Genomic DNA, 27342 nt, shown 5'->3' on the forward strand with positions numbered 1-27342 from the left:
GTAAATAATTGTTGCATAAGTTAAAAATTAATAAACCTTAGAGATATGGGGAAAATACCAGGAACAAGTTTAATTTCTAGTCAGGGAATTCATTTGGACAATTTAGCAAGGACTAAGTCTTTTTTAAGTTAAAAATAGTAGAGGGGCGCCTAGGTCGCTCAGTCACTTAAGTGGCTGACTTTGGCTCGGGTCATGATCTCAATGGAAGAGTTGGAGCCCCAAGTCAGGCTCTTTGCTGCTGCTTCAGATTCTGTGTCTCCCTCACTCTCTGTCCCTACCCCCACTCACATTCTGTCTCTCTCAAAAATAAATAAACACTAAAAATTTTTTAAAAAATAAAAAATAGTAGAAATCATGTTATTTTGAAGTCTTTAAAGAATTGCTTCTGTCTTTCGTTTGTTTAAGGATTTGCTGTACTAAGTGATGTCTATATTGGTTACTTCAGCAGAATGTGGTCCCCCAGTCTATGAGACTATTTTGTTCATTGCCTGGCTTGATTTTAACCAGATTATCCATCCACTTCGTATACAAAGGAGGGGGGGGGTACTTTCCATGAAAGAAACACTTGGAATGGGTTTTCAGCTGTGTGAACAAGGGACTTTGTGACTGTTGCATAAAAAGTGTATCTAATATTGACTGAAGGCCATCTCAGGCCTCTTGCAGGTGTTCCACCTACATTATTTCATTCAATACTCACAGCAACCCTCTAAAGTGGCTTTTTTTTTTCAGAAGAGGAAACGGGGGGGGGGGGGCGGCAAAATTTGCATGACATCTCACGGGTATAGAGAAGGAGTGCCAGGATTCAATGGGGGCAGTTGGTCTCAGTCTGCAAATGTCTCTCTGTAGCTATTCTGTCCCATCTGTCAGTACACTACTCCGATTCGCAAAACTTCAAATCCTAACTCTGACAAAACGGTGACTGTGCTTTGACTTAAACAGGTGGAGGTAAGGGCTCTCAGTCCTCTAGGAAGCGCAAGGCTTGGTCCCGGGTGGGAGCCTGGGGGTCCTGTCTCCTAGGCAACTGCAGTAGCACTGTAGGCTTTAATGCACCCTTTCCCCAGGACCCAAAGGGGTGACGTCATTTCCTCCGTCTGGGCGGTTGCCCCAGCGACGCGTCAGGCGGAAGAGCGGTGTCGGGTACCCGAGAGACCTGGCGGTGAGGAAGTCACTTCCTCCCAGAGACGCTGTTTCCTAGCAACCTCCTCCCATCTCCGCTTTTAGTCCCTCCTCTTTGCTCAGACCTGTGACAGTCTCCTAGAGCCGGCAGGCCCAGGCCGTGGAGAGAGGCTCTTGCCCAAGGCCAGGCGCTCAGTCCCTAGGGTAGCGGGGAGCTCACCGCAGGATCGGCTGGGTGGGTACAGAACACGGGTCCCGGGGTCTCGGAGGAAGGGGACTGGGACAGCGTTCGGTGTGCACGGGCCGGTCGAGTGCTGGGACCTGGGCTGTCTGTCGGCGCGGTGCAGTGCGGAGCCGGCGGGGACCCGGGTGCCACCTGGCCTGGCAAGAGCGGTCCCTGGCCGCGCGCTGCAGTGGATGGCAGGGTGACGGAGGCCCGAACCTCCACTCCTAGCACGAGAAAGGTTCACGGGCCCACTTGTGCAGTGATTTTAATGCTGCCTATCACGGAGGCTTCGTTTTGTTTTTAGCTCGCCCTATTAGCACTTTTATGGGAAGGAAGAGCGACTGGAAAAAAATATCGCTATTGCAGTTTAGCATTATGATCTTTGTCTTTCACTAGAACTGTACGCAAGGTTTTTTTGTTTTTGTTTTGTTTTGTTTTGCTTTTTTGGTAGCGCTCTTGGGTGTATCTTTTATGCTGCCAGTCTCCTTGGTAGTTTTCTAAATAAGGTATGGCTCTTTCTTGGACAATGTTATACTTTGGGGATGGAAGGGAGGTGAATAAAATACTGTATTTTAATTGGCAACGTTTTATCATATTAACCTGTTGCAGTCATTTATTTGATCATCCTTAAGATAATTGCAAAACAATTTTAGGATAACTTCAATTTGACTTTTCTTTGATAACAAACTGGTGAGAATTTTATATTTCTTTAGAAGAACTCTACATATTTAAGTGATTATTAGCTTAATATTCATATGAGATGCTTTTCTCAATTGTTTTTTGTTGGCTCTTTTTTTCTCTTTGCACTAAAGGGTAGTAATAGAAATTCGCAAATGTGCAAAAAAGTCTGATTTCTTTTTGTACATTTCAGGCACCATCAGAATTTGAATTATTTCCCTTGCCTATTAGCCATTTTATAAAGATTTAAAAAAGAAAAAAAGAAAGAAACACTATGTCTGATGAAGTTTTTAGCACAACTTTGGCTTATACAAAGAGTCCAAAAGTCACGAAAAGGACTACTTTCCAGGTAAAGTATTTCAAAACATTTTTATTTTGAGTGACTTGACAAGGTTAACTCTGTATTTGTAACGATGGACTCAGAATGATTCTAGGAATGACCCTGTAAAATGCAGGAGTAAATCCTACCTTCCTTTGGAGATTTTGCATTTCCTTTGGAGATCATATGTGGGCTCCAGTGTTACCAACTCTTCTGTGTGGCTTTCAGACTAGTACACTAGCTTTTGAAATTTTAAATCAGCTTTTAAAAGTTAAGTTATATAGCAACTTTAAATTTGCATCTAAGTTTTTTTTCTGTTGTGACATAATACCATTTCAGTTCTCTCTGTCTAGTCACTGCCGTTTTGAACTCAGCTTCTAAGTTTGCCATATGGATTACATGTATTACCACAATATGCTAAAACAAAAGATCACAAAAAGGACCAGTTTCTTCCAAAATGCCAGTGTGTAATAAATCCTGTATAAATTGAGTCCTGCCTTGTTTATTATTCTCCCACCCTGATTACAGCCTGTAATTCATTTATTTGATATTGCCTGTTTCCTCCAATTTAACTGTAAGCTTCATGAGGAGAGGGATCTTGTCGGTGGTGTTACAATGGAGTCTGAGGGTTTGGGTGCATGGCATAAGGATTATGTGTTATATGAATGAAACCTGGGTTTGAAAGCAGTTAATCAAGCATTATTTGTTTAAAGAACTAATTCTAAATATGAGACCTCTCTGTTTGGGTGGAAATTAATCTTAATTGTCTCATTTCAGGATGAGCTAATAAAAGCAATTACAGCCCGCTCAGCCAGGCAAAGAAGTTCTGAATACTCTGATGACTTTGACAGCGATGAGATTGGTATGTGTGAATATGGAAAAGTAAACCACTTGTCCTTTTTTTGCTTCTTTAGGTGCATTTAGCCCATCCCTACAAAAACAACCACTTACGTTAAAATAATACCTACAAATACACTGGTTTTAAATTTCCAACTTTTTAATGAGTAAAAAGCCATTCACAACTTTTAGGAAGTTGTATGATTGTCTTTGTTTATTTCTGAGCGTGTATACTGAAAATGTAAATTAATTGATAGGTTTGCAGTGAAAGGATGTCTGTCAGTTGTAAACCATGTTGGACACAAGTGTCGACCCTATGAGACCCTCCAGCGAATTGAAAACTAGGGCCTGTGGAGCTAAACTTTGGTGCACATCAGAATCACTTTTGTAATGGTTTTTATAAGTCAGATTTTTTGGCTATAATAGGGGCTCCGTTTTAAAAGCCTAGCATATCGGCACTGGTATTTTAATTTGGTTCTTTGATCATATAAAAATATTAGCTTCAAGTGTAAAGACACATAATTCCAACCTCGCAAGTCAGTGTATTATACTTTAATATTCAGTGAATAGCTCTTGATATTGTCTTTAAAAATAATCAGAACAATAGTTAAATCATTGCTATATAGTTAAGTTAGCATTCTTTATCAACCTTCTCATAGTAAAAGCTAATACTCTGGTATGCATGAAATTGTAGTTCTGAAATTTTTATGGAAAAGAAATATATAATTAGCAAATAACCAGTAAAATTCTTCCACTTATCGATGTTCTCGATTTTATATAATGAAGTCATTTGCAGATAAAAGCTTTACAGTCCAAAACCCAGCTTAAATATCCCATGTCATTGTTATTTTGCGGGACCTTTGGATGATGCTCAGAGCAAGTGTAGGGCTTGGCACACTCTTCATACTCAGTAAGTATGTTTTGAATAAATTAATGAAATTGAAATTTTTATTTCATAAATACCGACAAAAACTCCCTAAGTTAGCTGTGTCTTAGAACTGCAGACCTGTTGGTAAAACAGACTTGCATCCATTCTAGTTGTAAGTTCATTTTACAACCTTAAAGATCAGTTTTTAAGGTTGTCTTTTTGATTAATGTAAACTTCACAACTTTAAAGAAGACTGTGGAAAACATTTTTTCTCTCCCATTTTTCAGTTTCCTTAGGTGATTTTTCTGATACCTCAGTAGATGAAAATTCAGATAAGAAAAAAATGAATGATTTCCATTTATCAGATGATGAAGAAAAGAATTCCCCAAAACTATCTTTTTTGAAAACCAAGAAATCAAACATTGACATGACAAAAGATGAGCCAGCTTTCTCTGCCAAAAATGATGAGGACATGGCACCTGATGGTTGTGGAGACGTGGTTGGAGCTCCCTTATCTGAATCTCAAAGTGAAGACCAGGAAATCGAAAAAGACAAAATTAAAATGAAACCTAAACCCAGGATTCTCCCAGTCAAAAGCACATCTTCAGGTAATTTGTTAGGTTGGTGTAATCGCAGTTCTTATAAACTTATTTTCAGATAATCACAAAATATCTTTATATGGTAGCTAGTAAATATTTAAGAAATAGACTTACCTTTGTAATTTCAATTTTTTTTTAACTTTCATTCAGTCTTGAGAGACAGAGAGACAGAGTATGAGCGGAGGAGGGACAGAGAGAGAGGGAGACACAGAATCCAAAGCAGGCTCCAGGCTCTGAGCTGTCAGCGCGGAGCCCAACGCAGGCCTGGAACTCACGAACGGTGGGATCATGACCTGAGCCGAAGTCCGTTGCATAACTGGCTGAGCCACCCAGGCTCTCCTGTAATTTTAGACTTATCAATCAAAGTAATGGATTTATAAAACATATAGTTCTGGCATCCAGTTGTATGTCAGTCTTGCATCTATGCTGGTGCCTTTTAGAAGGTCAGACAGGGTACCTTGTCATTCACAACTGTGGCTCCCAAAGCTTCTCGAGCCTTGCGAGGCCTTTGGGCTTCAGTTTTGTTTTCAGGGGTGGACTGCAATGCAGTCCTTTCTAATCCATTTTACACTCCAGAAATTAGTGTTCCAGCGGCATCAGAACTAATCCTTCGAACAATCACTTCCATGCCATCATTTGCCAGAAGATTTTCTGACATTTGAGTATTTGAAGGGAGAGGGTTTTGTTGTCGGTGTTGTTATTGAAGCCTCCAACTTTCCTTCAGAAAAGAGAATCTCTGTTTAGTTTCTCTGTTCCCTGGGAAAATCCACTGAAACTCAGTTTCCTGAAGGGAAGTTCCTGGTGCGATTGGGAATATAGTAGTTTCTCCACAATTCTCCTGAGCTCTCGGCACAGTGAAGTGAAGATGATGTGAAGCAAGAGCCAGACTCTCTGAGGCCCCCTGAGCCACCACACAAAAATATGGGCATAGAAGATTAGGGGTTTGGTGTCTGTTATTTAGCCCTTTTTTCCTGTTTTATAGAAAAAATATTCGTTGATACTTACCTTCATAAAAGTCTATTTCCTTTGTATCGTTAAATACTGTACTGGTAAATACTTCCTACTTCACCTGTTAGGTATCACTGGTAACATCAGGCAGAACTTTATTTCAGACATATCCCATTAACCTTCAAATAAGAAGATATGAACAGAGCAGGAAAAAAGCCACCGTGTGTTAATTACAGGTGACCTTGGCAAATAGGGTAAGCCTTATTGTCTTTATGAGGAGGAGGATGAAACCTGTTCTTCTTGTTCTACAGAATCATTTTGAGACTCTATGGAAGTGTGTCTGAGAAACTATATAAGTCTACAAAAATATAAGCACAAGGCCTAATGAAACAGAATTAAAGTGCTGAAATGTACCTTCCCAGTGTACTGAATAGCATCAAAAATGAAGGGAAAGGGAACATAAGGGAACTTGGCAACTATCCAGTAGTTCACCATTTCCCAAAACACAGCCTACAGTTTGTTCATTTGTATCATTGGAAAAACACAGAAATATGGAAGTTTTAAAGTAATTTCTTTATGAGAGAACTTGTTGGAGCCATTCAGAAAGAAATATGCATGAGAGATCTTTAAGAAGGATAGAGTAGACAGTGTTTCCTAGTCCTAGTGAATTTGGAAGTCTGTTTTTATGGATTATATTTATCCTATTTGACTTGATTCTGCAAAGCTTTTCATTAGGTAAATAAGAAAGTATAAACACACAGAAGCTAAAATTTGGTCTGATGTAGATAGAAGCATATAATTAGAACTTTATGGTAGATAATCATCAATAATCCACCTATTTAATACCTTTTTTTAGAAACCTGTGACAAGCTAAAATGAATAAAGAAATACTTTTCTTAAACCACAAGATGGCACCAGGATTCTAAACACTATACACAAATGTGCAATACCTTATTTTTAAAGTCATTAGCCATTTGCAATTCACTATATGTAATGTAAAACTAGTTACCAAAAACAGGTAATCATTTACATTTCATTATAAAAGAAAGCATTTTGAAAACGTATAGAAGTATTTTTTTCTGTCTGAATTGACAATACTTCTAGAAGTGGAATTGTGGCATAAAGTATATTAAAGTCATTATTCCTAGCCTCTTCAGATTGAAGAAAAAAATTGAGGCTAGTGGTCAGTGCCTGGCATATACAATTCAGTGAGTATTTTAACGTATAAATGAATAAATGAATGACTCATTCCTGAAAGAAAGAATGTGGTTCATGGGTTAAGCTTTATCCCTCTCTAAATTTTTAGACTCTTTTTCTTACAAATTTGGAACTTAATATTTAAAAAATTTTTTTTTAACATTTCATTTTTGAGAAACAGAAAGAGACAGAGTGTGAGTGGGGGAGGGACAGAGAGAGAGAGGTAGACACAGAATCCAGAGGAGGCTCCAGGCTCTGAGCTGTCAGCACAGAGCCCGATTCGGGGCTTGAACTCACGGACCACGAGATCATGACCTGAGCTGAAGTTGGACACTTAACCGACTGAGCCACCCAAGCACCCCTAGAGCTTAATATTTTTAATGTGGTGAGACATTGCTAAGTAGCAATTAATGCTTTATAAAAATATTAGAATCTGAAAGAATCTGAAAAATCCTTTGCTCTTGCTTGGCTTTTGGAAAAAGTAAACTCTCATTTCTTCAAGCAAATGTCACATGGGCAGTGATTGTAGAAAGTAATTTTTACAGGGTACGTTGTTTTTATTTTAACATTAAAATGACTAAAGGCATGAACTTCAGAGTCAGGGTGCTCTTGCTTTAATCCCACAAGCTAGAGTTTATGATCATGGGTGTACAACCTCTTTGTTCCTCATTTATCTGTCTGTGAATTGGGTAGAATAGTTGAACCTGCGCTAGAGGTTTGAGACAATTAAATGGGTTTATATATTTGAAGTGTTTAGAACAATCTGGTGGAAATTCAGCACTTTTCTAAGTGCTTTTATTATTTATTTTATTATTTAGCATTTGCTCTTAAGCAGATCAATTTATTTCTCCACACATATTTATTGTGAATATAGTTTTCTTTCCATAATGTTACAAGTGCTGTGATGATAACTGAGAATACGACATTATAAAGACCTAATACCAATCCTCCAAGACTGTCATAGTCCGTTTGGACCACTGTATCAAGGCACCATAGACTGGATGGGTTTTAAACGACAGAAACCTATTTCTCACAGTTCTGGAAGCTAGCAGTCTGAGATCACAGTACCAGCATGGTCAGATGAGACAGAGCCCTCTTCTGGGTCTCAGACTTCTGATCGTATTTCTGTGTGGTAGAAGGGGTGAGGGAGCTCTCTGGAGCCTCTTTTATAAGGGCACTAATCCCATTCATGAAAGTTCCACTCTCATGGTCTGATCACCTCCCAAAGGCCCCACCTCCTAATGCCATCAACTCTGTGGTTAGGATTTCAACCTAAGAATTTGAGGGGAGGGTGGAGACACAAACATTTAAGCCATAGCAAAGACTTTACAATTCAATGGCAAAGTATATAAAAGGTACCTAAGGAAAGTAGGCACCTAAGTTTACTTGAGGGCATCAGGGAAGTCTTCCTGGAAATGGCAATAATAGTAATAACTGACAAATAATAGTACCCATAGTCAGAAGTCTTGGTTGCAAATGACTCAGTTCAGACTTCAGTGGAAAGAGGAATTTATCACTTAATTGAGCATGGATGTCAGAAGACCTCTCTTTAGGTGTGATTAAGTTTAGAGAGAGTCCTTTTATGTCATCTGGATTCTCTCCACTTCTGTCTTTCCTCCCTGACTCTGAGACCTTCTCACTCTCTCCTCCCACCCCTGTCACTGGCCCAGTTACTCCATCCCTTGGTCCAGTTGTTTTTTGTCTGTCTGTCTGTTTGTTTGTTTGTTTGTTTTTTAATCATTTGGTCTCTGTCTCAGCCATCCCTTCACTTGGCAGGAAAGAATGCCACTAGCAGTCTCCAAATCGTATCCTCACAGATGCATGTGATCTTAAAGGTATATTCTTCAACTCTAAATAGAAAAGTACTGACCTCCTGACCGCCTGCTGTGGATGGGGGAGATGAAGTTTCTGTGATATGCTGGGAGGGTGGGGTGCATTGCGGACCCCCACCCCCAATGAGGTACAGAGGAGGTATTTGTTAATCCACTAGAATCACAAGGATGGAGAAGAGGAGAGACTACCCCAAAGAAAACAGGAGTGATGGACACACCAAAACCAAAACCGAAAAACAAAGAAAGAAAGAAAAAGGAAGGGAATAGTTTACCAGAGTTATCAATGTTCATTGAGTACCATACACTTTATATGTATTTTCTTACTCAGGTCCCACAGGTGCCTTAGGAATTCTTAACTCATGTTACCGACGGGAAAACTGAGGTATGTGGAGGTTATATGATTGTGTAAGAGTATGGTGCCAATGACTGTCAGAGCCAAGGTTCAAACATGAAATATCTTAAATAGACAAACTCATCCAGAGAGCAGGTAGAAGGGTAGTGGCCACGGCCTTTGGGGAGAGGAAAAGGGCATTTGCTATTCAACAGGTGTAAAGTTTCCCTCAGGCAAGATGAAACGTTCTAGAGGGCTGCTGTACGACACGGATCCTTTAGTTGACAATACTGTATTATGCACTTAAAATTTGCTAAGAGGGTAAGATCCCTTGTTAAGTGTTCTTATCACAGTAAAAAAAAAACTGACTCAGCCCCTTCTTTCAGGCATTATACAATATTCCGCTTACACTGAGGCTCGAATGGCATGCAAGCTTTTGTCAGGAGAAGAAGCAGCAGGCGGACATTCTAGGCAGAGGGATCAGCTTGGGTAAAGGTATGGTAGCAGAAGGGTCTGTGGCGCAGCCCCAAGAGAGCAGTGAGCCGAGTATTTCAGGAACATAGACTACAAAGTGGGTGTACCAGGAGACAAGGCAGCGCTGGTAGCCAGGCAGAAGACCATGAGACCTTTTATACCGTTCAGAGGCAATTAAGCTTTTATTCGGTAGGATTGGATGCTGGGGAGCCATTGGGGAATTTTGTGGGGAAGAGTGATGTGATCTGATTTGCATTTTGTAAATATCTCTGAGGAGAGAGCAAATGAGTTGCTGATGGCGGGGATGTGGAAAGTGGGGTAAAAGAGAGATTTAGCAAGAAGACTCAACAGGGGGTCCTGATGCTTCGGACATAAAGGGAACATGAGGAGGAATCCAGGATGGCTTGAACATTTGGCCCGAGTTGAGAACATAGCTAAAATTGGCAATAAAACATTTATAGTGGTGCCAGCTTGGTATGGTGACGGAATCTTCTAGCAGCATTCATAAGCCCATTTATAGCTAACGAGGAGGAAGGTGTTGATTACTTCAGTTTTGAAGTTTGTCAGAAGAAAGCACTGGTAGAACAATGGAGAAACGAATATGTATAACAGGTAACATTTAAGCAAGAAGTTTACATAAAACGCTTCCTTACCTTTGAGGGCTGGAAGTATACCAGCATTACATTGTCGTTTTAAACTTGGAAGTAAGGGAAATAGTAACTCAGACGCTTTAACAACTGTGGAGAGGTTTTATGGACTCAAAAGAACACAGTTCACAAATGTAGTTCTTCGTTCCTCTCTGCAATGAGAGTAGCGCTCCTGTCCCCGGTACCCACATCATCTTCATGCTTGTGACGCAACTTACCTTGCTCTTACAATTTCTTTTGTTTAGAATCATCTCCCCGCCAAATGTGTAAATCCTTGGACAGGGTCATTGTCACTGTCTTGATTATGAAGTCCAGCAATGTGAGTAATGTGTTCAGGGCCTGACAGCAGACATTCAATCAAGGTTTATGCATGAACCCCCATAGAGGCAGAAACTGGGGCACCGTTGGTGTTTTGTTTTTTAGTTGTTATTTTTTTGACTATGAGAGTTCATAAACTTGAAGAGTCAACTTCTCACAAAACTAAACTAGTTACTTCCAGGATGGTAGCTACTTTGAAAAAAAAAAAAAATCGACCTTGAACTATGGCTCATTTGTGCTTCCTGGAGCTCTGTGTAGAGAAGGGTTGTGGGCTTCTGGACTGTCCAGGGAAGAGAGCTAAGGTGCATGGACACAGGAGGGAAGTATGGCAGCACCTTAGGGTGTAATTGAAGTCATGGTCATTTTTTTGGCATGCTCACCTTAAAACACTTTATTTTTTGGCAGAAAACAACAGCAGCCTTGAAGCAGACAACCACTTCAGGCCTTCACCTCGGCCACGGAGCATGTTGAAAACACACAGCCACAAGGAGGAGAAAGATGGGCCAGGAGAAGATAAAACAACTGCTCTCCGTGAAGAATTAGAGCCACATTCTGCACCTTCCCCCCTCCCAGTGCTAAATGACGGACAACTAGAAGCTGAGAAAAAAGCATTCTCGGAAAACCTAGATCCTGAGGTTAGTGCTACTGTGCAACTGCTGAATTTGTTCTTGAACTCAGGACTTTGCATCTGATTACGAAGAAGAGAATTTGTGTGTGTGTGTGTGTGTGTGTGTGTTACATGTTCTTTTCAGCACTTGATAGAGAAATTACTTATTTTGATTTATTTTGACAAGGAAATAATTTAAAGATGTTTTTAATAATATACAGTATTCCATTGAATCTAAAGCTCCAACTGTAAGATATAACACAGATGTACATAACATTATTTTATGTACTGCGAAGAAAGAAGAAAACTCTGACAATGAATCTGTAATCCACCAGTAATTATAAGATGCACCATCCAATTTCAGGGAAAGTAAATGTAAAAAAAAGAAGTTGCCCTTTTGAGTCTATGCAATAATGTCTGTCTTTAATTGTTCAGAATTTATAGTTTTAGGGGTGCCTGGGGTGGCTCAGTCGGTTAAGTGTCCGACTTCAACTCAGGTCATGCTCTCATGGTTTGTGGGCTCGAGCCCCATGTCTGGCTTATGCTGACAGCTCAGAGCCTGGAGTCTGCTTCAGATTCTGTCTCCCTCTGTCTCTGTTTCTCCCCTGCTTGCACTCTGTCTCTCTCTTGCAAAAATAAGTAAACAATTTTTTTTAATTTATAGTTTTAGTCACATATCTTTGAATTTTATAACTTATGGCTAAGAAGAGTATAGCCAGTGTCATTTTATTCATTTGGTTTTATTCACTCAACAAATATGTGTGTGTGTGTGTGTGTGTGTGTGTGTGTATTTTTTAAATGTTTATTTGTTTATTTTGAGAGAGAGAGAATGTGGTGGAGAGGCAGAGGGAGAGAGAGAGTGAATCAGAAGCAGACTGTGCACTGACAATGCCCCCAATGCAAAGCTTGATCTCACGAACTGTGAGAATACTACCTGAGCCGAGATCAAGAGTCAGGCACTTAACCGACTGTGCGACCCAGGCACCCCTCAGCAAGTGTATATTGAATGATCATGGCAATGTCCCATATTTGGGGGGGATACGGTAAATGTGATCCTTCAGGATTTCATCAGAGAGTACACTAGGTATTGTTATTAGGGGAGAACACTTGGGCCCCTCTCTTCACCTTTCACTATGGTTAGTGAACTTACACGTAACAGTTCAGAAGGAGTAATTATGGGAAGAATGTTTGCTCTCCATAATCTGCTTTAGCAGATCAGGGAAAAGAACTAAATGGTACCTGGTTGAGCTTCTTTCTTTTTCTCCTCACTCCTCTGTGGTGGTGTGCGTGTAAGGATCCGGTCCCTTCGAGGCGGCACAAAGGGAGCTGGAGCACCTCCTTCATGTTAGGACTAAACATATGGATCCTTCCAATTCGGAGGGGAAGTGTGAGCACAATAAGCTACTGATTCAAATCTGGCTTTGTAGCTTAGCTTTACCAGTAAAGCCGACAATTTGATATAAATCTATCTGAGCTCAAGGTGCTATTTCCTAATTTGTTCTGAAATCAGGAGAAGAAAAGAGGGTGTAATCAAACTGGTATTTTTTTATATTTAGTAAAACTAATTGCCCACGTGAGTTTTGTGTCAGTTTACCGTAGCTACTGTAACAAATTGCCATGAATTGGATGACTTAAAACAACAGAAATTTACTGTCTCCATTCTGGAGGTCAGAAGTTCAAAATCAAGTTATGGGCAGGGCCGTGTTCCCTCCGGAGGCTCCAGGGAAGAATTCTTCCTCGTTTCTTCCAGCGTCTGTCGGTTGCCAACAGTCTTTGGCGCTCCGTGGCTTAGAGCTCCCTCACTTCCATCCCTGCCGTCATCATCATGTGGCCTTCTCTTCTTCCCTGTGTCTCAGTGTTTCCCTCTCTTTTCTCTTAAAAGGACACCAGTCATTGGATTTAAGGCCCACCTAATCCACTATGTTCTCATCTTCACTAATTCCTTTTGTAGACACCTTGTTTTCAAGTAAGATCACATTCTGAGGTTCTGGATGAAATTTTGAGGGAACACTCTTCAAAGTGGTACTGACACCTAACTTTAGATGCTCCCTGCTAGCATTTCTGCATCCCTTGCTTAAAAAAAAAAAAAAAAAAAAAAAGAAGGTATTCCTAAAGTTTTTAAACTAACATCATATTATGACAAGATTTAATCAAATGAAATATCAACCCATAATCGCACCATTTAATAACAACTACATTCATCATTCTTATTCCCCTCTAGGCTACTTTCCTATACCTGTTTTAGCATACTTGTCATAACGTAATTTGTATCCTACTTTTTCTTTGTCTCTTAGCATTGGGTCATAAAGTATTTCCACATTGCTGGGTGATCTTGAGAAGACTACATTCACCTTACTGATTATAACATAGCCCATAACATAAAACTCTTATGTTATTTCTGGGTACGTTGGATACTTCTATTTTTAATAATCCGAATGTTCCTTATTTCTCATTATAAAGATCTTGTGGACTATGCTCTGAATCTTCTTTAAGCCCACCTCCTCAGGGATTTCTCATCTATTTTTTGTTCAGCTCTTCTCTCTTCTATGTCTATAACCTTTGGCTCTTTACTGGAAGTCCAAGACTGGAGGGGTCTGTGTCTATCCGCATTCTACTATGCTCAAGTCTCTTTAATTGTGTATACACTCTCGCTTGATACCACACCTCTTCCCCCCCAACCTTACCTTCCTGCAAATGTCTCAGCTAGATTTTGAAAGGTGACATTTACTTTCTTACCATCCTCACCTCCTACCTTGTGTGTGTGTGTGTGTGTGTGTGTGTGTGTGTGTGTGTGTGTGTGAGAGAGAGAGAGAGAGAGAGAGAGAGAGAGAGAGAGAAAGGTGGAGATGATACGTATGTATGTATATATGTCAAACTTAGCATTCCTGGGATAAGATCTGGTTGATCACAGTAGAATATTTCATTGTGGGATTTGATTTGTTAATATTTTGTTAAGATTTCCACATCCATACTTATAGAGGCTATCTGTGTATATTTTTTTCCTTATAATGTTATTATCAGGCTTGGGTATCCTATGAGTTGGGGAGTATCTCTTTTATTTTCTTTTATCCTCTTTTATTTTCTAAAAGTTTGGTACCATTTTTTTTCTTTAATTAAGAGAATTCACTAGTGAAATTGTCTGGGATTTTCTTTGTGGAGAGGTATTTGATAGTAAAGTGTATTTTTTTTTAATTTTTTTTTAACATTTATTTATTTTTGAGACAGAGAGAGACAGAGCATGAATGGGGCAGGGTCAGAGAGAGGGAGACACAGAATCTGAAACAGGCTCCAGGCTCTGAGCTGTCAGCACAGAGCCCGATGCGGGGCTTGAACTCATGGACCGTGAGATCATGACCTGAGCCGAAGTCGGACGCTTAACCGACTCAGTCACCCAGGCGCCCCTAAAGTGTATTTTTTGATAGATATTTTGGTATTCAGGTTTTCTATTTCATCAATTTGGTAATTTAGGTCTATTAAGAAATTTGTCCATTTCATCTGAGATGTTGAATCTATAAACATGAGGTTGTGATAATTCCTTTATTCTTTTGATGACGGTGAGATTATCATAACATTCCATCTTTTATTTCTAATATATAGATTATGTTTTCTGTCTTTCTTGTAATATCTTGATAAGCATCATCCAGTTTTATTAACTTTTCTAAGAACCAACTTTGGCTTTGTCAGTTTTCTCTGTTGTTTGTTTCCAATTTCACTGATTTTCATTCTTCATTTTTTTTTCTTCCTTTTTTTTTTCTTTTACTTTGTTTTGGTTTAATTTGCATACCCATAAGTTGGAAAATGTATTCATTGATTTTAAGCCTTTCATCCTTTCTATTAAAACCTTTGAATGCTATAAATTTCCCTCTCTGCACTGCTTTAGCAGCACCCAAATTTTATTTTATTTTATTTTTTTTTTTTTAATTTTTTTTTCAATGTTTTTTATTTATTTTTGGGACAGAGAGAGACAGAGCATGAATGGGGGAGGGGCAGAGAGAGAGGGAGACACAGAATCGGAAACAGGCTCCAGGCTCCGAGCCATCAGCCCAGAGCCCGACGCGGGGCTCGAACTCACGGACCGCGAGATCGTGACCTGGCTGAAGTCAGACGCTTAACTGACTGCGCCACCCAGGCACCCCAGCAGCACCCAAATTTTAATACCTTTTATTTTCATTATCATTTCTTTTAAATATATTTTCTAATTTCCTTTGTGATTTCATTTTTGGCTGATTGGTTAATTTGTGGTGAGTGATTTTACTTTCAAATATCTGGATTTTTTTCTATATGTAATTTTGTATTGATTTGTAATTTAGTTTTGTTATGATCAGAGACTATATCTTACATAATTTCACATTTTACAGATTTTTTTAGATTTTTTTTTATGGATCAGCCTAAGTGTATCTTGTGAAAATTCCATTTGCATTTACAGAAGATGTAAGTGTTGCAGCTGTTGGATATACTGTTCTATAATTTCTGTTTGGTCAAGGTGGCTGGTGGTGTCACTGAGATCTTCTCTATCCTCACTGATTTTTTTTGTCTGGCTGGTTTACCAAGTACCAACAGTGTTCCAGTTACGTTTGTGAATTTGTCTGTTCTTACCTTTAGTTCTATCAGTATTTTATGACTCTATTAGGCACATACACATTTATCATTATTATGTCTTGACCCTATTTACATTATGAAATGTTTCTTCCTCTGGTAATTCTCCTTATCTTGCAGTTTGATTTGTCTAATATTTCAGCTTTCTTACTACTGGTGTTTGCATAGTTTATCTTCTTGTATCATTCTCTGCAAACTATTTGTGACTTTTTCTTTTTTATATAATTTTTATAATAATTCTTTTATAATAACTGTTAGGTTATAAAAAACTGTCACTTTTTTTTTTTTTTAATCAAACCTGAGTCTTCTTTTTAATTATTGTCCATTTAGGAGTGCTTAGTCCATTTACTTTTAATTTAGGACCAATTTGTTGCTGTGTGTTTTCTATTTATCTGTTTTGTTTTGTTTTTTAAGTTAGTGCTGTCATTGTCGTTCCTCTGTAACATTTTCCCTGACTTTTTTTTCTTTTTTTTCCTTGAGAGTTAATCACATAGGTTTTAGTTTCCAATTTTGATTCCTCTATTGCCTTTTTAACTGTACCTATTTGTGTTATATTTTTAGTAGTTGCTCTGTGGATTACAAGATGCAGATATAAATTCTCACAATCTACCTAGTGTCAGTACTGTACTATTTCATATTTAATATAGAAATCTTGTCATAGTGTAGTTCCATGTATTCCCTCATCCATCCTGTTATTGTTGTCATAAACACTGCATTTACATATCATATAATTCCCACAATACAGTGTTACAATTTTCCTTTAAAAAAACTTTTTTGTCTTTGACTTTTAAGGAATTAAAAGAAAAAAAAGAATAAATATTTACAGTTTTCTTAAATGTGTCTACCATTTCTAAGGATCTTTATTCCTTCCTATAGAGCCAGATTACTTTCTGGTATTATTTCCCTTCAATTTTAAGAACTTATTTTTATATTTCTTGTAATGCAGGTTTGCTAGTGATGGGTTCTCTCGATCCTACTTATCTAAAAAATATTTATTTCATCTTCATTTAAAAACAATTTTAATGTTTATGTATTTTTGAGAGAGAGAGAGAGCATGAGCAGGGGGGGCAGAGAAAGAGGGAGCCACAGAATCCGAAACAGGCTCCAGGTTTAGCTGTCAGCACAGAGCCCAAAGTGGGGCTCAAACCCAGGAACTGTGGGTCAGCTTAGCTGAGTATATACATCTAGGCTGATGACAGTTCCTTTCTCATCAACCCCATTCCCCCAGCTCTTTATTAGTTTCCATTGTTCCTGGCCGGTATTATTTCCGGTGTGAAATCAGCAATAATTCATTTTGTTGTCTTCCCATGTATGTTTTCTTTTTTCCGGCAAAATGTTTTCAAGATTTTTTTCAAAAAAGTTTTTTATTACAATAGTTTGACTGCAAGGTAACTAGATGTGTGTTTTTTTTTTTTTTTTAATTTTTATCCATTTATTTACTTAGAGAGAGAGAGAGAGAGACAGCACAAGTGAGGGAGGGGCAGAGAGAGAAAGGGAGAGAGAGAATTCCAAGTAGGCTCTGCACTGCCAGCACAGAGCCCGATGTGGTGCTCAATCCCACGGAACTGTGAGATCATGACTTGAGCTGAAACCAAGAGTCGGACGCTTAACCGACTGAGCCACCGAGGTGCCCGATGTGTGTTTTGTTTTTTAAAATTTATTCTGTTTGGGTTTCACTGAGTTTTCAGGATCTATAAACTGATACTTTCTTTGAAAATGGAAAGTTTTTATGTATTTTTTTCCCTGCCCTAGTTTTCTTTTCTTCTTTTTAGTATTGAAATCTTTGATATGTCTCATTCAGTCTCTAAAATTCTGTTCATGTTTCTTCAGTCTTTCTTCCCTTTGTTATTCAGATTGAACAATGTATTGGTCTGTCGTTGAGTACACTGCCCATTTTTGCCATCCCTAATCTGCTGTTGTCTACTACCCAGCAGATGTTTTATTTTAGTATTATAGTTTCCAACTCTATAGTGTCCATGGGTATTTTTTTTTATTTTTCATATATTTAATAAGATCCCCATCTAGTCAACTTCCATGCATGCATTTCCTCTAAGTGCTTGAAAATATTTTTAATACCTGTTTAAAGTCCTCATTTGTTAATTGCAACATCTGGGTCATCTCTAGCTTGACTCCTAAGGACTGTTTTGCTTGTTCGTTTGTTTTTAATGTTTTTTTTTTTTTTTTTTTTAAAGACAGAGAGAGACAGAGTGTGAGCAGGGGAGGGGCAGAGAGAGGGAGACACAGAATCTGAAGCAGGTTCCAGGCTCTGAGCTGTCAGCACTGAACCCCATGCGTGGCTCTAACTCATGAACCATGAGATCATGACCTGAGCTGAAGTCGGACACTTAACCGAATGAGATACCCAGGTGCCCCCCAAGGGCTGTTTTTATTATTTTTGTTTTTGTTTTCATAAATATGAGTCACCATTTTCCATTTCTTCACCTATCTAGAAACTTTTTGACTGAATACGGTACATTATGAACAATATGTTATAGAGATTCTAGAGTCTGTTATGTTCCTCTGAACATGTGTTTTAGTGTACAGATATTGTGGCTGGACTCAAATTGCCAAGTCTGGGGGCGCCTGGGTGGCTCAGTCGGTTAGGCGGCCGAGTTCGGCTCAGGTCATGATCTCGCGGTCTGTGAGTTCGAGCCCCGCATCGGGCTCTGTGCTGACAGCCCAGAGCCTGGAGCCTGTTTCAGATTCTGTGTCTCCCTCTCTCTGACCCTCCCCCGTTCATGCTCTGTCTCTCTCTGTCTCAAAAATAAATAAACGTCAAATTGCCAAGTCTGTCTCCCTTGCCATGGATATCAACAGAAATCTCTGCTTAGTTCTTTTGGTTTCTAATTGCTCTGATTTTACAGGATCTTCCGATGTCTTCCCTGTGCCATGCATAGATGAACCAAGGGTTTGGGATGAATTTTATAAACAAATGTTGGGGTTCGTGCCACTGCAGCTCTTCCTCAAATTTACTGGCTGACTTTATAGTCCCTAACTCCGTGCCCTGACCCTTTAAGCCAGCCTGGTGAGGCTGCAACCTTCTACCACTTGGGCCGCAAGGATGGGTGAATGAACTCAGGCAAAAATCTACTAACTTGCCACTCTCCTCTGGCAGAGCTTTGTCTCTCAAAGTAGATTGCCGTGTGTCAGCCCTTCTGCCATTTTCTCAGATAGTTTCTACTTCTTGCTTTTGGTAAATAATTGTCTTTGTTCCCATAAAATATCGTGGGAAAGAAAAATAGAATTTGTTACTTATGCAGTAAAGTCAAACTCTTACATTATGATGCCATCAAAACTTTAGGCTAGATTATTACTCTGTAAAGAGATGTTTGGCGCAGACATACAAATATTAATTATTTCACTTCAGATATAATTTTCAGAATTGTGAGGAAAACTCAAGTGCATGGAGTCTATGTACTTTTTCTGTCTAAATATTTGGTAGTTGTTGTCTACTTGGTTTTATAAATGGCTTTTATTTGGACATTTGACACCAAGGGTTTTTGTTCTACTCTCTTCATACCTTCTTAGAAATAAGAATTAGAGAAAAAGATATCAAATCTTTGTCTCAAATATTTATGAGATCTGATTTGAGAGCAAGAGTTTTGAAAATTGCTAAAAGCAAATATCGAGATGCCCATGAAAGAGCTAGAAAAACTCTTTAGTGACCCCTATTAATGATCAAGACATCAATGTTTGAAAGTAAAGCATATTAGCCTCCACAGGCTTAATGCTTTTGGTGTTTCATCTGCAAACTCCTCATAAGGCCGATTTCAGAGTTATGAAATAGTCTTAATAATGCTATTGTCCCACACAAATCTTAAGAAGTAAACTTACATAGTAAATACTCTTTTTCTTTTTTTTTTTTTTTTTTTTTGAACAGGATCCATGGTTAACAAGTCTATCATCGTCATCTCTTAAAGAAAGTCTTGGAGATTCCTTATCACCAGGATCTGGGGAAAAAGCATCCATACAAGGTAGTTATATCAAATTGTTACATCGCATTTTATGTTTGAACTCCATATTGCTAAGAATCTTGTTTGCAAAAGACATACTTTTCAGAATGATACGTTTGTATTTGCCTTAGTTTTAACCCCCCGTGTGCTGTTTACTAACCATGTGATTTTAGATGCAGAACTAGACAAGGTTACGAGAGCAAAGTTACCTAATCTCTATGGCCCTGTATACTGATCTTGCAAAGGGGGATCTAAGAGCAGGCTACCTCGTCTCTCATGGCTGTGAGAATTAAATGAGCTAATAATACCTGTAAAGCCCTTAGAACAGTGCCACGGTAAGCACGTAAGTAAGTGTAAGCTGTGACTTACTAATGCATTTCTTTCCTTAGTCCTGTGACATATAGCTTGATGGGAGCTAAAAGGCATAGCTATTTCTAGGACCAGGATGTGTGCATTTATTAAGTGCTTGCCATGTAGTATAATTTTTGTCATTTTACAGATGAGAAAAACTGAAGTGCAAAGATATTGGGAAACATACCCAAAAGTCAGTGCTAAAACTATAATTTGAATCTTTGGCTCCAAAGTCCTTGTTCTTTTTACTGAATACATTAATTAGCAGTTCTAAAGAATTCATTAATGATACTTGGAGTCGTGAGTGCTCCCCAAATGAAAATGTATAACTATAATTGCAAAATTATTTTAAATCCGGCTGAGTTCAAAACCAGTTCCAAAAAATGGCTGTAATAATGAAAGCAGCAGAATTAAGACTTTGACAATAAAAATACAAAGTTGGCCAGTAGGTGGATCCTAGTAGAATTGAAAATTGGTGATCACGGACTTCTTTCTGTTGAACATTCCAAAGTGGGGCAGGCAGAATAATAAGAGAAGTTCTGTCATAATGAAACAGAATCTTGTCATGCCACTGCTTGAGGCTGTCCCTTAGAGCATGGAGATGAGTAATAGGCCAGCTTTTAGTGCCCTGTTGGTATCATAGACAACATTTCTGCATCTTGGCAGAAATAAAACTGTCTAGATGGGGGCACCTGGGTGGCTCAGTCAGTGAAGCTTCCGACTTCAGCTCAGGTCATGACCTCGCGGTTCATGAGTTCGAGCCCTGCATCGGGCTCTGTGCTGACAGCTCAGACAGAACCTGGAGCCTGCTTCGGATTCTGTGTCTCCTACTCTCTCTGCCCCTCCCCTGCTCACACTCTGTCTCTCTCTCTCTCTCTCAAAAATAAATAATAAACATTAAAATAAAATTAAAAAAAAGAAACCTGTCTAGAAGAAGGCTTTATTCTCTGTGTGGTGGACTCTCTAAAATTTCATGAATTCTTGGTTCTCCTGCAGCTCAGCAATTTTGCTCCCGTACCACTTGTACCTATAGTAGCATAGAGATGTGTACCTCCTGCCCGCACAGCTTCTTGTCCCAGCTAAGAAACACAGGCTTTCAAATAGAATAGATACTGCCCTCTCACTTACTTGGTTTATCATCAACAGGAGCTTTTGGTGTGCCTTTGGTTTAGGGTAGTTATTCCATTCTACTTACTAATATGTTTTTTTTTTTTCCTAAGTATTAGGTAAGTCAAATGCTTTAGTACATTAAGTAGCCACTTTCTCTTTTGTACATCACTTTGGAGAAAAGTTTATTCAAGTTGAATACAATAGCTCTCTTCACATTTTATTTTGCATGACAAAGCCATCCTAGGCAATCCTCATTTAGTAGAAAGCCAATGAATCTGTTATCTACCTTATTAGTTCAGAAGAGAGTTTTAGTTTTGTGACTCTGTCTCAAAATAGATCAGAATGAAGAACTTACTGAAAACCACAATTCCTTGAAATCAAATGAAAATGAAGAGAATTCATTTTTGATAGACTTTGTTACTACTCCACATGAGAAATCCAAGGAAAGTCAAGTGATTGCTGATGACCTTGAAGAAGAAAAGGAGAAAGCTGAACTGATCATGAATGAGTTGACAGCTGATCCACCGCTATTGAAATCTCAGAGTATCGTAATATCCACTGATGCAACTGCGTCTTCAAAGGTATTTATATAAAATTATACCTTTTATACTACAGCAAAACTCAAAATAGATCTGTTAAATATTTTACCTGCCGTATTATGTACTCTTGAATTATCTGTAGAAAACTCATCTTTTGATACTGGTATATTATCAAGTGGTTTTTATTTAATTCAATACTGTTTTACTTCAGGGAAGATTTGCAGTGAATATAATAAAATTCAGTATTTCATTAAAAATTATCAAAGGTATATGATCATAATATACTTTTAAATATCTAGAAACATAAACCCATAAGTGGGTAGGTTTCTATAGGTCTTCGTGTTATAAAAATGCATCTATCTGAAACAATTTCTAAGGTTTTGAATTAGTGAATTTTTAAACATTTTGGATATCATTTTTAAACATTTTATACATTTTAAAGGAAATCTTTAAGAAATGTTTACCAACATCTTTCTTGTTTAAATGGATGGACAGTATCATTATTAGAAACATTATTATTATTATAACCTTGAGAACCAGATTTATGGTGTGTAGGATTACTTGAAACTATGCCAGAGTAGTATACTTTTAAAATTTATGGTATAGCATTTTTAGTCTTTATTTCTCTTGAAGCTAGTCTTTATTTCTTATAGCTATAGTCAGCTGGTGACTATGTGTATTTACTATTGGGGAAGGTAACAGTGCTAGTTGAAGACTTGTGGTTGAATAGGACTTTTATAATACAGAATACTAATGCTTTGTATTAAAATTTACAGAGAAGGCTCATTAAACCATGTTCCAGGTATATTGTTCGTAACCACTTTCCTTAGGAAAAATCACTCATGCCAAGTAAGCCATGTAGGTTTCTATCTGTGTTCTCACTTGAATGGTAGCAGCCTTCTGTGTAAAGGAGAGAAGTTACTCCTTAAAAAGAAGAAGGGTATTTGGAATTTATAGATGGGATCCTAGAAATGTCAAACAGAGGCAGTTCTAAATTACGACAGGCAATTTATATATAATAAGTAAGACCATGACATTTCTTTTGACTGAATCCTTGGCTTTATCCTTACTCCCCTTAAAGGACCTTCCTTAAGTCTGAATCACATCATTTCCCTGCTAAGGTCTCTTTGTTGGATTGTCATCATAAGAATAAAATGCAGAGGGGCACCTGGGTGGCTCAGTTGGTTAAGCGTCTGACCCTTGATTTCTGCTCAGGTCATGATCTCACCGTTCATAAGTTTGAGCCCCAGGTCTGGCTCTGTGCTAACAGCGTGGAACCTGCTTTGGATTCTCTCTCTCTCTCTCTCTCTCTCTCTCTCTCTCTCTCCCTCCCTCCCTCCCTCAAAATAAATTAATCAACTTAAAATAAAATAAAATGCAAACATTTTACCACTTCCTAAGGACCTCACACATTCTTCTCTGACCATCTGTTCCTCCACTCTCCCTGTCATTCACTGTGCTTCAGCATCATTCACCTTTTTCTGTTTCTCAACATTATCAAGTTCTCTCCCTTCTCGGGTTCTTAGCCCTTACTACTTCTTTCCGTAGACCTTCTTTCATGTGGCCCCTTTCTTCTCATCATTTATCTTAGCACTGATGTCAAGACCTCAGGGAGGCCTTTCTTGATCACTGTCGTTAACATAATCCCTCACTCTAGTCACTGTCACAGGGCCCTAGCTTATCCCCTTCTTGACTCACATTTGTTTTTGTTTCATGTCCGTCAGCCCTCTCTAAAGTGTAGTATCCTTATTAGTTCCCAGGGACTGCTGTACTTGACACATAGTAGATGCTTCAGAAACATTGATTTCCTTGCAGCTTGGCCCCTAAGTCTAACTGTGATAGTTATGGGGAGTAATCCATCTATGGTATTTTCTATTTAATAGAAAACAATTGAAGACAGAAATATGAAGAATAAAAAATCAACAAATAATAGAGCATCCAGTGCATCTGGCAGGTAATAAAGTGATTATTATCCCAAATTTATGAGTTTATTTCCAACAGAGCTAATTTTAGCTTAACTTCTGTAAAGTGAATTTCATTTGGTGTTACTTGATTTTCTTTAAATTCCCATCTCATGAAATGAATGAAGTAGTTATTTCATGATAAGACTCCTCAGTTGATCATGTTCTTTTATGATGAGGAATTTATTAGGGATTCTCTATACTCTACATTATTCCTGGGTTAGAGTTTCTTTGCTGTATGGTAATAAAGCTAAAGTCCAGCATTGGACTTCTCTATTAAGTGTCTTTGTCTAACACATGACAATTATACTTAAAACCTTGAGGTTCTGTGGACTAAGGTGGTTTATTAAAATGACAAGATTCTATATTGCTTCATTCACGCTGATGATAATGAATGTCTAACTCATAAATGCTAATCAAAAGCTTCTGTCTTTTAAATTACCATTGATCAAATAAAGCAAGGGTCAGCAAACCTTAAGTGTAAAATGCCAGTTAGTACATGGATTAGGATTTATGGGCCATACTCTCTTGTAACGACTCAGTTCTGCTGTTATAGCAGGGAAACAGCCTTAGGCAACATGTAAATGAATGATCTTAGCTGTGGTTCAGTAAACTTACAAAATAAGTAAACTGTACAAAACTGGGCAGTGGGCCATATTTTCCTGCCAACCCCTGAAGTAGAAAATGCTATTCTAACTATTTAGAATGGTTTTTTTGTAACAAAATGATACAAGAGACTTAAAATCTACTTTATTTATATTATTTTCTCCATGTAACTTGAGATGTAATCCATGTTTCTTAAAAATGTTCTAATTACAATTTTCTAGAAAGAGCAAGTACTTTGAAGCTCTTAGTAAGAAAAGACTATCACCGTCTTTTTTTACATTTTCAAAGTACTTATAACTTATTAATTTATAATGTAATTTCAAATATAGTAACTGTAAATTCTAATGTATTTTTCTCCTACCAAGTGCAATTGTAGTAACTGTGTTGGTTTCTTTGGATCTTTTCAGATTAATGACCTCTGACTTTTTAAAGAAATCTAGTTCTATAAGGAGACCACCATCAGCATCTACCTCTTCTCACTATTTAGGGACTTTGAAAGTCTTGGACCAAAAGCCCCCACAGAAACAGAACCTAGAACCTGAACGAGCAGATAACATAAGGGCAGCTGTTTATCAGGTAAAAAGGAAAACATTCTTTAAAAATGAAGAGTCACCTAATAAGGTTACCCATTTATCAAGGAATAAAATGACCCTGTCAGAAATGGTGGTTTAATACTTAATTTATTGGGAAAAATGTTCCTTTATAATACCTGAGCAACCCAAAGTTGTTTTTTTTTTTTTTACTAAATTATTTCTTTCTAAGCTTTGCTTAACCAATCATAGCTGTTTTTTTTTTAATTTTTATTTTGTAAGTTTCTTTTCTTTTTTTTTTTACATTCATTTATTTTTGAGAAACAGAGTGAGACAAAGCATGAGCGGGGGAGGGGCAGAGAGAGAAGGAGACACAGAATCCAAAGCAGCCGCCAGGCTCTAAGCGAGCGGTCAGCACAGAGCCTGATGTGGGGCTCGAACCCACAAACTGTGAGATCACGACCTGAGCCTAAGTCGGATGCTCAACCGACTGAGCCACCCAGGTGCCCCCATAGCTGTTTTTAAAGAAAGAGAATATGCCATGAAAATTTATAAAATTCCAGCCAAAGCAAAAATATGGTTAAGGTCTATATACGTTTTTATGCTTTTTCTTCTTAAAATGTATGAACAAATGAACAAATGTATGAACAAATAGTTTTAATTTTTTTCTTTCCTAAGAATTTGTATTTGAAGTAAGCTTGCATAGCAAAAGACTTTCCTGATTTTTCCTCATTTCCAAAAAGGTCCTTTTTTTTTTTTTCTTGTCTTGTTTATTACACTACATAGTACACTTTAGAAAATTGTACTTGAGAAATTTGGAGAAAAATGTGAACTTTCCTGTAGCCATTATATTCAATCTTTGAATTCTGTTGTTAAATCTAAGAAAGATGACAGACATATTTTTTATTCATACTTATCTTTATACATCACAATATTATTAGAAAAAGAAAAATGATACTAGTGTATATAGAATTTCTAAATTTTGTGTTTTGCCTTTTTAAAATTTTAATCAAATATTTCAGAAATGGATAAGAATTCTAATTCATTTGGGAAACTTTGAATATCATATAGTTTCTTTCTTATTCTCACAGGAGTGGTTAGAAAAGAAAAATGTGTATTTACATGAAATGCACAGAATTAAAAGGATTGAAAGTGAAAACCTAAGGATCCAAAACGAACAGGTATTCTGAAATATAGAAGTGGAAAATACTGTGGATTTTTAAGTCAGTAAAATATCTCTAAATATTTAACACTGCTAAATCTACTGTTGTTTAAATGGCAAAATAACATGCATAAAAGAATTGACTTCTGATTTTATTTCTCTGGTACTTTATACATTTTTCGTTTGATATGAATATAACCGTTTTACATGAAAACAGATACACAGAGATTTCTGTTTTTCGTACTCATTTGACCATACTCATCGTGAACTTGTTGTTGCTTGTGGACACCTGTTCACTCTTACTTCACTTTTCCCTGTGAAAAATTGACTTCAATCTTACAACTTAGCCAAGAATGTAAAGGGTCATCAGACATTGACCTCTAGTTTTCCTCTTTTCCACCTTGAATTTTTTTTTGTTTTAAATTTTTTTTTAACGTTTATTTATTTTTGAGAGAGAGAGAGACAAAGCATGAACGGGGGAGGGTCAGAGAGAGGGAGACACAGAATCTGAAACAGGCTCCAGGCTCTGAGCTGTCAGCACAGAGCCCGACGCGGGGCCTGAACTCACGGACTGTGAGATCATGACCTGAGCCGACGTCGGCCGCTTAACTGACTGAGCCACCCAGGTGCCCCTCCACCTTGAATTTTATATGTATCTTCAAGACCAACCCCTACGTGAACTCTTGAGCCATATCCTTCCCGCTGTCCAGAGGTAGGCTCTTATTTCAGTACTTGAGTCTCTACCTCTAACTCCGGCCTGGTCGTCTCCGACATGCTTAGTTCCTTCGCATCTTCTAAACTAAAAGCCCTCTACTGTGCTGTGCAATACTTCAATGGGTTCAGAGAGGAAACTATTTGCCAAGTGCAGGGTACTGCATGGAGCAGCCCTGCAGGGGTGTGCCACATCCCCGTCACCACTTTTGCAGCATTTCTCTGCTGTGCTCAGTGCCAGACACCTTCTCGTGTGATCTGCGCAACTCGGGGAGGTACGTCATGCCTTCCCTTCTGAATCGTGTTTTCTCTAAGGCTTTCTGTCGTTTAATGGTAAGCAATATTTTAGAGCAAGCCAAGAATATGGGATTAGATGGAGGTAAGTAAAGTCATAACATACTTACGGTACACTCACCCACATATTTTCCCGTCTGCACATAGTTTCAACATGTGGGCTCTGTTGTTTAGTAACAATTTTATGCTTTGATGTCAGTCAGAACTCCGGTTCAAAGCAAAAATCTGTGTGACTTGGCCAATCTACCTCACTCTGACTTACTTTATAAGCCTATAACTTTCCTGATATCTTTCTTTTAATGGAATGTGGGTTTTTTTGCAGTTTATTTATTTATTTTGAAAGAGAGAGAGCAGGGAAAGGGCAGAGAGAGAGGGAAGGAGAGAATCCCAAGCAGGCTGTCAGCACAGAGCCCGACGGCGGGGCTGTATCTCATGACCCTGCGATCGTGACCTGAGCCGAAATCAAGAGTAGGTTGCTTAACCGACTGAGCCACCCTGGTGCCCCCTTAATAGAATGTTTTATTATTAGTAT

The 27342-nt window shown here is 38.2% G+C and overlaps 1 protein-coding gene across 4 annotated transcripts in view; it reads left to right on the forward strand.

Annotated features, from left to right (window-relative positions):
* Nucleotides 1-1218: 1218 nt before the first annotated feature.
* MAP9 (microtubule associated protein 9) overlaps nt 1219-27342 on the forward strand; it is a 38324-nt gene continuing 12200 nt past the window's right edge. Inside the window, exons 1-10 of one of the 4 annotated variants that reach the window (XM_025921978.2) lie at nt 1219-1351; nt 2214-2369; nt 3117-3201; nt 4332-4652; nt 10796-11025; nt 19474-19567; nt 21344-21588; nt 23430-23500; nt 24521-24689; nt 25735-25824. In XM_025921978.2, the coding sequence (XP_025777763.1) occupies nt 2295-2369; nt 3117-3201; nt 4332-4652; nt 10796-11025; nt 19474-19567; nt 21344-21588; nt 23430-23500; nt 24521-24689; nt 25735-25824 (1380 nt within the window). In that variant the 5' untranslated portion in view covers nt 1219-1351; nt 2214-2294. Of the gene's footprint in view, nt 1352-1396; nt 1849-2213; nt 2370-3116; nt 3202-4331; nt 4653-10795; nt 11026-19473; nt 19568-21343; nt 21589-23429; nt 23501-24520; nt 24690-25734; nt 25825-27342 lie in introns of those variants that run through there. The other 3 variants (XM_086704021.1, XM_086704023.1, XM_086704020.1) reach the window with 3 other exon arrangements.

The sequence above is a fragment of the Puma concolor genome, chromosome B1 (genome assembly GCF_028749965.1).
Source record: "Puma concolor isolate L17-30 chromosome B1, mPumCon1.1.hap2, whole genome shotgun sequence".
Taxonomy (NCBI): domain Eukaryota; kingdom Metazoa; phylum Chordata; class Mammalia; order Carnivora; family Felidae; genus Puma; species Puma concolor.